Source organism: Chaetura pelagica, unplaced genomic scaffold (genome assembly GCF_000747805.2).
Source record: "Chaetura pelagica isolate M959 unplaced genomic scaffold, ChaPel_1.0 scaffold205, whole genome shotgun sequence".
NCBI lineage: Eukaryota > Metazoa > Chordata > Aves > Apodiformes > Apodidae > Chaetura > Chaetura pelagica.
The window spans coordinates 1,464,253-1,475,780 of record NW_009953318.1 but is presented as its reverse complement, the minus strand read 5'-3'; the positions used below and the strand labels follow the sequence as shown (position 1 = coordinate 1,475,780).

The following is an 11,528-nucleotide window of genomic DNA, read 5'->3' as shown; positions in this document are numbered from 1 at the left end:
TTACCCCGGAGGAGAGGGCTTTTCACTTCATTAAGCAGGACCTGTACCTACAAATAATTTCAGGAGGACTCGCCTTAGGGCGTGGGCCCGGGCCGAGATAAGGACTTCTCAGCTCTGGGGCAGGAACCCGGGCTCCCGCCCGCCCGTGTCCTGGGGCGCTGAGCCTGGGGGTGAGGAAAGACCCATCCAAGCACTTTCCCTCTGAGTTCCTGGCACCGTACAGCCCTCCATTGGTTTTCACCCTCCGACTTGCTTGCCCTCCCATGGCCCTTGGTAAGAATTCATGTTTTTAAAAGCGGCTTTTTCCCATGGGCTTGCTGGGGCCACAGCAGCCGGCTCGGGCAGCTGCCGCGGACTTTCACAGCACTTGCGGGGAAGTTGGTTATTCACAAGTCGGGCGCAGGCACCGGCGGCTCGGGGATCCCGGCGCTCCCCGGCCCCCGGCGCTCCCGCCCCGCACCGAGCGGGCAGCCGCGCTGCCGCCGTGTGTGCCCGCAATAGCGCTCCGCCGCGGCCGCGCGGCCCGGAACTCCGAGCCCAGCCGCTGTTTCCGGGGGCGGCCATTGCGGGGCGGGCGGGGCGGCCCACGCGGAGCCTGAGGTGCGTGCGGGGCGCGGAGCGGGGGGTGCGTGGGGCGGGGGCGGCCGGCCCGGCCCGGGAGAGCAGCCGGGCGCTCTTCCCTTTCCAGGGAGCCCCTGCACGGTGGGGCTGGCAGTCGGCTCTCCCAGGGCAAACGCGGCGGCCTTCCCCCCGCGCCGGCCCGCCCGGGGACCCGCGTCCTGGAGCCCTTGGGCCCTGTCCAGCTCGCAGGGCCTGAGGGCGGCCCCAGCTGCTGCTCCTTGCTGGGGGTTGCGGCGCTTCTCCTGTGCGGTCAAGCGGGGTATAAGTTGGCTGTTCTTTCAGGTGATGTTGTTCTCTCCCAGATACACCGTGTGTGTGCGCGCCAACTGCGTGTTTTTCCTCTGCCAGCTGTGCACGGTATCGCACAGAAGCAACCTGCATCACATCGGTCCCGGGTAGCTGCTGACGGAGTAAGATGGAGGAAAAAGAGAAGAAAAAGCATCGTGCAAAGCATAGTGGGCCAAAGGCAGAGAAGAAAAGGAAACGTTATCTCAATGAGCTAGGACTGGGTGATGAGGAGAATGCACGGAAGAGAAACCCCAAGGCCTTCACAGTCCAGTCTGCTGTGCGGATGGCCAGGACGTTCCACAGGTAGGAAATGCAAATTTGTTATGGAGTGTGGATGGACAACCGGATGGGTGGGTGTTAGCTGGGGTTTCTTTGTTATTTTGTGTAGTAATATACACACTGTAGTTTCCACTGATGTGCTCACGTGTCTTTCATCACTCCCCGGGTCATGTTGTAGTTTATGAATGTGTCAGTAGTGTGATGCTTTCTGCATCTGTGTGTTACATGGTACAGCTGTGTTAGTCTTAGTGGAAAAAAATGTGTATATATGTGTGGGAGTTCCACATGCACATCAGTGTCTGGATTCTTGGTGAACCTTTGTGTCTAAGTTTTTGCAAATATTGAAGAGTTTCAAAGAATAAATTGCACTTATTATTGCTTTTTCAAGTTCTTCTATTTACTTATTAAAAATTTCTTCTCAGAACTCAAGATCTGAAGACTAAAAAACATCACATTCCTGTGGTTGACCGTACTCCTTTGGAACCACCTCCTGTGGTGGTGGTTGTAGTTGGCCCTCCCAAGGTTGGGAAGAGCACTGTAATAAAATGTCTCATTAAGAACTTCACAAGGCAAAAACTGGTGGAAATCCGGGGTCCTGTTACAATTGTTTCAGGTGAGAACAAAGATAAGGAGTGCAAATAATCATTTCCTTTTTGGCATGTTTCCAATTTTTTCTATCCCCAAAACTTCCCAAGTTTTCCATTTCCCTTAGGTTCTCTTTTTCCTTTTGAACTGTTTTTCTCTGGTTTCATCCGATCCTCTTTCCCATTCTTTCATGTTCCCTGTCCAATAACGCCATCTTTGTGCCCCTTTCTTTCTTAAGCCAAGAGTTAATTTTCCTGTCCATTTCCAGTTGCAATTCTCCAGTTCATCCCCTGGTCAGTTCCTTTTCCTTCTTGTTAAGTTTTCAGTCCCAGTTTCTACTTGTCTTAGTCTGTTCTCTTCATTCTTTTACTGGGGAAATCACTAAGTTTCCAGTGAGAGCACAGCTCACAGCAGCTCAAGCAACCAGTTTTTAAGGGAGATAGATCTTTCTTGGATGCAGACAACTGTGTGTTAGGGGCAGGTAGACTCTTCAGAGATTGAACTAATAAATATTCTTTTTGCAAAGAATAATTGATAAATATGGGAAAGAAAAAAATAGAAAGAAAAATTCATGTGTTACACTGGATATCCTAATTGGTCTGCTGGGACCCAAAGGTTTAGTTGACAGTTGATAACCTGAAGAATAAAACCCATGACAGTTGTTGTCTGCAGTTGTTGAAAGTTCTTATTCCTGTTGTCGGAAGTTCAGTTAGCAAACTCAAGGTAGGCAAACCAAGTTTACAGTGGGTACTTTTTTCTCGTTTGGATGCATGTTAAGATTTTTTTATACATAAATCTACTCATATTTTTAAAGGTTAGAACAGGGTGTATTTTTTTTAATAACATAAAAAAACCCCAAATTATGCTGTAAAATAAAATCTACACCACTAACTCTGCAGCATTAAAGATAAGAGAAGTAGAGATATTTTTTCAAAGTGAAAAGAAAAAACACTCATTTTTTTTTCCTTCTGGCATTGTTTTTGGAGAAAACCAGACAAATCCTTTGAATACATGTTCTCAACTTAGTGATTTTAAATTAAAAAAATAAAATTTAGTGGAATTACAAATGTTTGAAAACAGGGACTTCTACAAGTGTACATGTTGGACGATCAATATGCTATACAGGAATTTGAGTCCCAAGTACCCTTTAGGAGCTTCAGGATTGTGACCCAAAAATAAAACAGTGGACTTAATAGTTGGCTTCTTCAGGGTTTGATTCTAAATTCTGTTTTCAGGTAAAAAACGCAGACTAACTATTATTGAATGTGGATGTGACATAAACACCATGATTGACCTGGCTAAAGTTGCTGATTTGGTAAGTTAAGAAAGACACATGATTTCTACTGTAATTTGTATTGAAAATACTGCTTCTGACTTCTCTGCCCATTGATATTGAAGGCAAAACTGTCTTTGCTTTCAGTAAGAACTGGTCTAAGCTGCACCATAAACCAAGTATTCTGGAACAACTCCATGGATGTTCCTTATCCTGGGGGTGGAGGAAAAGAAATCTTGTGTGTGGTGGTGGGGAGGATGTGGAAAAGGGGAAATCAACTTAATTTAATTGCTCATGTAACTGGCAAACTTTTAATAGATGGTGATAAAGGACTTTGTGTGTGGATTTGGAGTATATTTTTCATAGCTGATGAGGGTTTGGGATCCTTCTCTAAATATCGGCTATCTAAGTATCTAAATACATGCATGCATGCAGTAGTCTAGATGTTGTTCTACTTGCATGTTTTCTACTTGAGGAAGGGAGATGTATTAAAATATGCAAAAAAATTTCTGTTAGTAGATGTGGCAGATGTTTTGGATTCTGCATGTGTGTGCTGGTGCTGGGAATCTATTTAGTTTTTATGGTTAGGAGGCTGAAATGATGTAATGGCTTGTAGATCTCTGTCATCAGTTCCCATGTGTTTGAATCTCTTCATTGCTGAAGCCCTAATATGGTTTTGCTTCCATTTTCCTGTGACTGTTGGGTGCTGTTTTGCTTTGTCGGTGATTTTAGTGATGCATAACAGTAATTTCAATGTCTGAAGTAAGTTTCTCTCATTTTAGCAAAAAAGTTGGCCTTAGAGGCATTAATGCATCCAATGCACAGATAACATGTATGCATTCGTAGAGCAGCCTTGTTCTTCTGTAGTTTTCTTGGAGTCAACGAGCAAATTAAATGTATACAAAGGAGATTTGATTGACTGGAAGAAGAGATTTGATTTCCTCATCCCTACTAACTTATAAATCAACTGTGATCATTCATACTTGAATTCAAAAGTCAAAGTTGATTTTTGGCTTATATGAAAATAAAGAACAAAACTTCTTGCAAGGTTTTGGTTCCCAAGAAGCTTATGGCTTTAAAGGTGTGATCTCTGAAAGCAGCTCCTGTGGACACTTTGGTATTGCTATAGTGAAATGCTGATGTTGTGTTTTCAGGTTCTAATGCTTATTGATGCCAGCTTTGGATTTGAGATGGAAACATTTGAATTCCTAAATATTTGCCAGGTACATGGCTTTCCCAAAATTATGGGAGTTCTTACCCACCTGGATACATTCAAGAACAACAAACAATTAAAAAAGACTAAAAAGAAGTTAAAGCACCGATTCTGGACGGAGGTGTATCCGGTATGACATTCAACATTTATTTGTCCATGTACTTTGCATTATGGAAGTTTAAATTCAAGGTGGAGCAATACTTAAGTAGTTACGTGTTCTTACATCTTTAAAATAATACTATAATGGGCAATGCTGGTGTTATGTCACAGTATGTAATTTTATTTGCTAAAATACTTGTGTAGTTATTCTCTATGCCAGTGTGACTGTCACTAAACATGTGATACTAGCAAAAAGGATCTCTTAGGCAGGTGCTGTGCAAGGAGGATCTGTTTGTAGGTCTGTGACAAATTAACTTTTGTACAAGGCTTTCTGGATGTGAATAGTTTTCCCCTAGGGTTCAGGGGGCAGGTTTCATGATGAAGTAGACTAGTTACTTTGATCTTCTGGAACCAGTTGTAAGCTGCAATTTCCGATTATGATTTAAAAATTAGAATTGCATTACCTTTTTTTAGTTTTGTTGCTATGAACTTGTTGTTTCATGTTTTTATGTCCTTTTAATGTGTTTAGGGTGCTAAGCTGTTTTATCTGTCAGGGATGGTTCATGGAGAATATCAAAAGCAGGAGATCCACAATTTGGGGCGCTTCATCTCAGTTATGAAATTCCGACCTCTTACTTGGCAAACATCTCACCCGTATGTTCTGGCAGACAGGTGTGTACTTTTCTCTCTGTTTTTCAGCCTCAGCACAGACAGCACCTTGCTGTTTAAAAAAGCTGTAGTATCAGAGCCAGTCCAGGTCTATGTGTGAATGGGTATTTAGTGTTATCTAGATGGCTTTGGGGAAATGAAAGCATACTCATCAGGTTTGTGCCAGTGACTTTTTCCATTCAGTTTTCATTTGTATTGGATCATATAGATAGACCTTTGGTATATTGTAAATACTTTCAAAACACAGAAAAAAAATGCTGCTTGTTGATGGTTATATTGAATTTCTATAAAAAATAAGCAGCATTCCAGCAATTTAAAAACACCTAGTACTTAGAGTTCCCTAGAACATATTTCTGCTCCAGCTCCATATTTAGCATTTGATTCACAGTCTCTTTGAAACATTAAAGTAAGCTTTGATGGTGGCTGTGCCCCACCTGAGAAATTACCTCATCTTTCATATTTTATTGCCAGAGTGCTTACAGTTATCAGTAAACTCCCACAAATATCCAAGGTAGTTTTTGTGTTGCTCACCACCATTATTAGGGAAAAGAAGGTATTGTGTGGCTGTGGGGAATGCTGGCTTAGGGTGGTTATTCTGTGTTCCCTTTTATGGTAAAACTGATCTGAGGAGGGTTGTGTGTGGAAAGCATGCAGACAGTAATTAAAATGTGCAAAGAAAGCAGTAAATTTTTAGGTAAAGGACAGTAAATCTTCTGGAAATACATTCTTGAACATGATTATACAAGTCTTTAAAATACAATTTTAAAATATTTTTAAAAGATATTTTCCTGGGTATTTTATCCAGGATAAAATATCTTTTTCTTAATTTTATTTTTATTATAAGGCTCTGTAGAGCATGCAGTGGCAGCAGTGATGCCACAATTCTCTTCTCACTGGGACAACTGCTGGATCTTCTAACTTTTTTAATTTCCTGAATGTTGGGTAGAATGGAAGAGTTGACAAACCCAGAAGAGGTTCGAATCAATCCCAAATGTGACAGGAAGATATCACTTTATGGATATTTGAGAGGAGCACATCTAAAAAACAAAAGTCAAATTCATATGCCAGGTAATTGATCAGAGTCTTAAAAATGTTTGGGTACTGATCTATGAATAACAATGTAACAGTTGCTACTTTTATTGTTGAATTATTTCTATCTTTAAACTGTACATTGTAAAACAATTTTCACTTTTCAAAATACATGTTTTGCTTTTGGAAAGGATTTTTCATAATACATGTTTGGTAAAAATAAATCTTTGTGAAATAATAGTTTTGGTTTTAATTGTGCCGTTTTGTTGCAGTGTTAAACACAATATTGGCAGTGTCTAAAGTCTTTTGAAAGTGTTTTCCCTTTAAAAGGTGCTTGAAGTGCAAAACATGTCAGCCCTAATAGTGAAAAATAAATTTGGCTTAGGTAAAATGTCCTATATTCACTGAATCAATTTAATATTTTGAGTGAATTATTTAAAAGCTTAAATACAGAAATATTTTAATAATAAATTTGCAGAAAAGTGAGTTACTAGTTCTCTTATTTAAAAACAAGCAAACAAACCCAAAGCTTTGCAGTGTTCTGATGCTTCAAGGCAGAGGTGAACATTTGATACAGAACTCATTGTTGATGAGTCACCGAATGCTACAATGTTGGTTTGTTGTTTTTCTGTTTTGTTTTTTTTATCTTTTCATGTTGAATTGTAGACATTTCAGAATCAAAACTGAAAAACTTATTGCTTCCCTTGTCTGTTGCCTCAGGTGTAGGAGACTTTACTGTGAGTGACGTGAGTTTCCTACCAGATCCCTGTGCTCTACCTGAGCAGCAGAAGAAGCGTTCTTTAAATGAGAAAGAGAAACTAGTCTATGCCCCTCTCTCAGGAGTTGGAGGCATTGTATACGATAAAGATGCTGTTTATATTGACCTTGGTGGAAGCCATGCTCATGAAAAGGAGGTAAGAGAATGCTGTTGTTGATTTAAATTCTTTTGCAAAATAGGGTAAAAGTAAGTGTTTTAAAAGAGGCTTCTTTAAAATAATCCTATATCTCCATAGTGGGTAATTTCTTTTTCTGCTTGAGAGATTTCAGAGGAGGCATGTTCTTATTTTCTCTGTGTTAAAATTGTGCAAAACATTTGAGGCATCAATTAATAATAAAGTTAATTTCATAAACTTTACAAACACTGGCTTAATTAGGAAAAACTGGTTTTCATAACTGCTAGGATATTTGCACTCCTCATTTGCAGGCCGAGTGATTGTGGAAGAGCAATTACAGGATATGACTGCTCAAAGAGAGAGCTGGAAAAAAATTAGCATACAGATTTAATTCAGCATTTTTCTCCTTTTATTGTGCTAAATGTTGAAGATGTTTGGGTGTCTGAAGTGTTCTTGCTCACCAGGAACCAACCACTATTTACAGTAGTGGTTGCATACTCTGAAGGAGTATTTAATTTTTCTTGGGTTAATATTGCTTACATTTGTAAATGTGAAGAGGGGGAGAGAAACCTTACTATTCTGAGAAAATTTTTATTAAAAATTTTTTGGAGTTTTTTCTGAGATATGTATATTTTTACTTGGTTTGTCAGATTAATGTTAGCTGGTAATTAGACATTTGTTTGTTCGTTGTATTTGAAAAGTAAAAATCTTGGCTTTCCAGGAGGAAGTGAGACCGAATCATGAGCTAGTTCAGAGCCTCATCTCCGCACATTCAGCCATTGATGTTAAGATGGCATCAAGCAAAGTGTCTCTCTTCATGGACTCTAGACCCTTAGGTTCAGAAGATGTAGGACAAGAGTAAGTTTTGAATGCTGAGCAGTTTTTGAGCATGAATGAATCTTTAGGCTCTAACTTAGAAAATATTTTCAATAGATCACAGTGAGTAGAATGTCTTACTTGGTAATTCTTCCCATTCTGAGACTACTCATATACCACGTGTATTTTAATATAGGAATAATTGATACTGGAAAAGTTTTGGAAGCAGTATAGTTCTGCCTTCCAGGAATTACTTGCTGATACAGCAAGTAACATATTTCTGTTTTTGTTTAGACTTTTGGAGAATGGCAGTCAAAATCTTGTAAAATTCATTTTATCACCTGTTTGCCTCCTATAGAAAATTTTTTGGAATTGTTTATGACTATAACATAGGGTGTATTCTTGAATTAAGAGGTGTTCTGTGCTTAGAGAACTCCATTGCCTTTTTAATATTCTCCAAGACCTTGGTTTGGTTTTGAAAAAAAAAAAAAATAGCATAAAGCTTCATTGTTTCATTAAAATTTCCTTGTAGTTTACCGTCTTACCCTAGGTGTGATCTTTGGAAAAACAGGTTTGTGATGCCAAAAGAAGAGAGACACATTGATTTGAAAACTGGAAGAGTACGTCGGAAGGCACTATTTGAAGAAGAGGAGAAAGAAAATGATGATGCAGTAAGTGATGAGGAAGATGACGAGGGAGAAGCAATGTCTGAGGATGGAAGTGATGGTGATGATGAAGATGATGCTGAAGAAGAAAGTGACAGAGAGCTGTTAGGGGAAGAGATGGCTCTTGGGAGAGCCAAACGTCTGAAAACAGAGGTGGCTAAAGAAGAAGCTCTTAATGAACTGCCAGCATTTGCAGACAGTGATGATGATCTTGAAAGGAGTTCTGAAGGTGAAGAAGGAAGAACTACCCCCGAAGAGAGTGAGATGGGTGAAGGTGATGATGAGGATGAGCAAAGGATATATGAAAATGAAAGCTCAGATCATGAATTTGAGTCTGCAAGCAAAAGAGCAGCTGAATCTGAGCAGTATGAACGAAATAGTGAAGATACAGAAATGAGATCACAAGTCTCAGGTCACAGTCTGAAAAGAAAAGCAGTGCTCACTACAGATTCAGGAAACTGCACAGCAGACGAGGCATCAGAATCTGAGTTTGAAAAGTCTTCCATCGATGAGGGCAGTGATGAAGGATCACTTGAAGAATCAGAAGTCAAAGAGTCAAACAGGAAGGGATTTAGACACACTCAAGCAAAGAAAGCTGATAGCATTAAACAGACTAAACTTAAAGCGATAGAAGCTGAGGAGGAGGATGATGATGTGGAGAATCTACTGAAGGAGGAAGAGGATTATGAAGAAAAAGTAGATTTTTCTGCTGACACAACAGGTACACTAAAAATGTTTAAAAGAAGTTACTATTCATTTCTAATTTGGTTCAGTGTTAAAGGATATTATCATTAGTAAATATTATATAATGTTGCCCTTCAAGCATATATATATATATAGTTGTTAAGTAGCAAACTTCAAGTTGGGAAATTTGGGATCATTATATTCACTGAGCACTGGAACAAGTGGCCCAGAGACGTTTTGGCATCTCTATCCTTGAAGATATTCAAAAGCTGTCTGGATATGGTGTTGGACAGCCTGCTCTAGCTGACCCTGCTTGAGTGTTAATGCTGGACAAGGTGACCTCTGGAAGTCCCTTCCAACCTCAACCATTCTGTGAGTTTGTGGGGAAGACATGAAAATAATCAAATCTGTTACTGTTGCTAATAATACCTTAAAATTTTGTCCTAAATTTAGGATTAATCAGTAAAAAAAAAAAAGTGATACAATTTGTTAGCCACAATTTCTGTTTTTGAAAATATATGAAGTATGAAAAAAATAAACTGGGTTGTGTCTGCATTTTTGAAGCCTGTTGTGGTTGTGCCTTTATATTATTTGTATAGCTCCTAGTTCTTGTCCTTTTTTTGGAAGTAGAATTTAGATTTTTTTTCTCTTTTCAGGTGCACTTAAGTGGAAAGAGGACCTTACACAGAAGGCAGCTGAGGCCTTTTTAAGACAGCAACGTTCAACTCCCAATCTTCGCAAGCTGGTATATGGAACAGGTACAAATCTGTTTGGAAACTGCCTTAATATGTAGTAGCTTCTTAGCTGTTAAAAAGTTTACAAGTCTGAATTTTTGAGCACTGTCTTTTGGTGTGAGGCTTTAGGAGAGTTAATTGAATTTTAAAATTGCTGATACTCTTTTTCAGTAATAATTGTAATAAAGACAGTTTTTACTTTTCCAATAAAATGCATTTTGAGCCAATTTTCTAGACTACTTGATTGTTACTCATGTTTTGTGGTAGAATGGTTTCACCCCAAACATTTAAAGGTCAGTCATTTATATAATTATCTGGTAGATACTATGCATATTTGTTGTGGTAATTGATGTATTTCATAAAAGGGTGTTGTTTGTTGGCTATTTTCAGGAATTTCTGTCTCACAGTGACTGAGAGTGGAATATTCTCTTAGGCTTGAGTTAGTAGTATCGTGTCTGTAATAGGAGTGTTAGGAAAAAAACCCAAGAAACTAGCTGGCTTAAAAGGAAGAGAAAATTAATATTTATGCAACTTGTCCTTTTTAATTCACAGCTTTGCCAGGAGCTGTCTGAGTCTGCAGACCTCATAATTCAAAATCTCTGTAGAACACAATGAGAATTTGGCTTTTGTAAACATTCCACGGTGTTGGAGTCTGGTGTTCTTGATTTATAGACTAGCTTAGTCTCATTTCTGTTCACATTTTTTTTTTGGCATTTTGGCATTGTTTCTGCTTGTGACATTGAATTAACCTCCCGTGTTTACTTATTGCAGAATATTTTTTCAGATTGTTCCAGTTATGCAAATAGAACCAGATTTCAGGTTGTTCAAAGAAATTTGAACTGTGTGGAATTTGTGAAATTAATTATCTGTTTCCATATAAAACAACTGAAATTCACTATAGTGAATATATAGTATCTCCCCAGTTCCTGCTCACCTTATTCTTTTCCTTGTGGGCCATCAGATGCACTCTTACACTGCATCTGTTTACTTTTTTCTTCAGTCTTTTATATTTAAACCTTTTTTTTTTTTTTTAATTTGTAGTTTTTTTCCTCAAGCTACTGCCAATACTGTGAAACAAGGCAGAAGAGAGGTTGTTAATGAATCTAATCCATGTGCTGTGGGGAAAGTAATCACAGTCTCTATGTTCCATTTAGCTGTCGAGGATGAGGACCATGAGAATGAGGATGCAGGTGATGAACTTGGAGGTTTGTTTCATGTCAGCCGCCCAGACAAAGCTTCCAAACAGAAGGCTAATGCTCTTGACTGCTCCAAGTTTCTGATAGAAAAGCCACAAGATTGGGATTTAGAAGAGGTAATACCATTGTGTAATTGCTTCTGCATAGCCTGTACTGGTTACATCATGGCTGTGTTTCATAAAGGACTACTGAGTTGTCATTGAAACAGACCTGTGGCAGCTTTGGCCAGAGTGTCCTTATCTTCTGCTACTTCTGCTGTCATTACAAGTGTTTACTAGCTAACAGATTTGAAGGTCTCTCCTTACAGGAATGGAAGGATAGAATAAGTCCTTTTCATGGTCAGCTATCTTTGCTCTTTGGTGGTTCATAGTTTGCTATTTATTTACTGAAAAGTAAAAAGTGGAGAGTCATGGTGTGATGTAGGTTAGAGACCTTGTTAGTGTAGAGACCTTTTGGCAAGAGTTGAGTTGGTTTCACATTCCTG

The 11,528-nt window shown here is 39.2% G+C and overlaps 1 protein-coding gene across 1 annotated transcript in view; it reads left to right on the top strand.

Annotated features, from left to right (window-relative positions):
• The first annotated feature begins 1,036 nt into the window (after nucleotides 1–1,036).
• Nucleotides 1,037–11,528, top strand: part of BMS1 (BMS1 ribosome biogenesis factor) — a 21,362-nt gene continuing 10,870 nt past the window's right edge. The window contains exons 1-11 of the mRNA XM_009998120.1: nucleotides 1,037–1,212; nucleotides 1,611–1,801; nucleotides 3,009–3,088; nucleotides 4,201–4,389; nucleotides 4,888–5,030; nucleotides 5,974–6,095; nucleotides 6,777–6,955; nucleotides 7,662–7,807; nucleotides 8,337–9,151; nucleotides 9,771–9,872; nucleotides 11,003–11,160. Of these exons, the coding sequence (XP_009996422.1) occupies nucleotides 1,037–1,212; nucleotides 1,611–1,801; nucleotides 3,009–3,088; nucleotides 4,201–4,389; nucleotides 4,888–5,030; nucleotides 5,974–6,095; nucleotides 6,777–6,955; nucleotides 7,662–7,807; nucleotides 8,337–9,151; nucleotides 9,771–9,872; nucleotides 11,003–11,160 (2,301 nt within the window). The remainder of the gene's footprint in view (nucleotides 1,213–1,610; nucleotides 1,802–3,008; nucleotides 3,089–4,200; nucleotides 4,390–4,887; nucleotides 5,031–5,973; nucleotides 6,096–6,776; nucleotides 6,956–7,661; nucleotides 7,808–8,336; nucleotides 9,152–9,770; nucleotides 9,873–11,002; nucleotides 11,161–11,528) is intronic.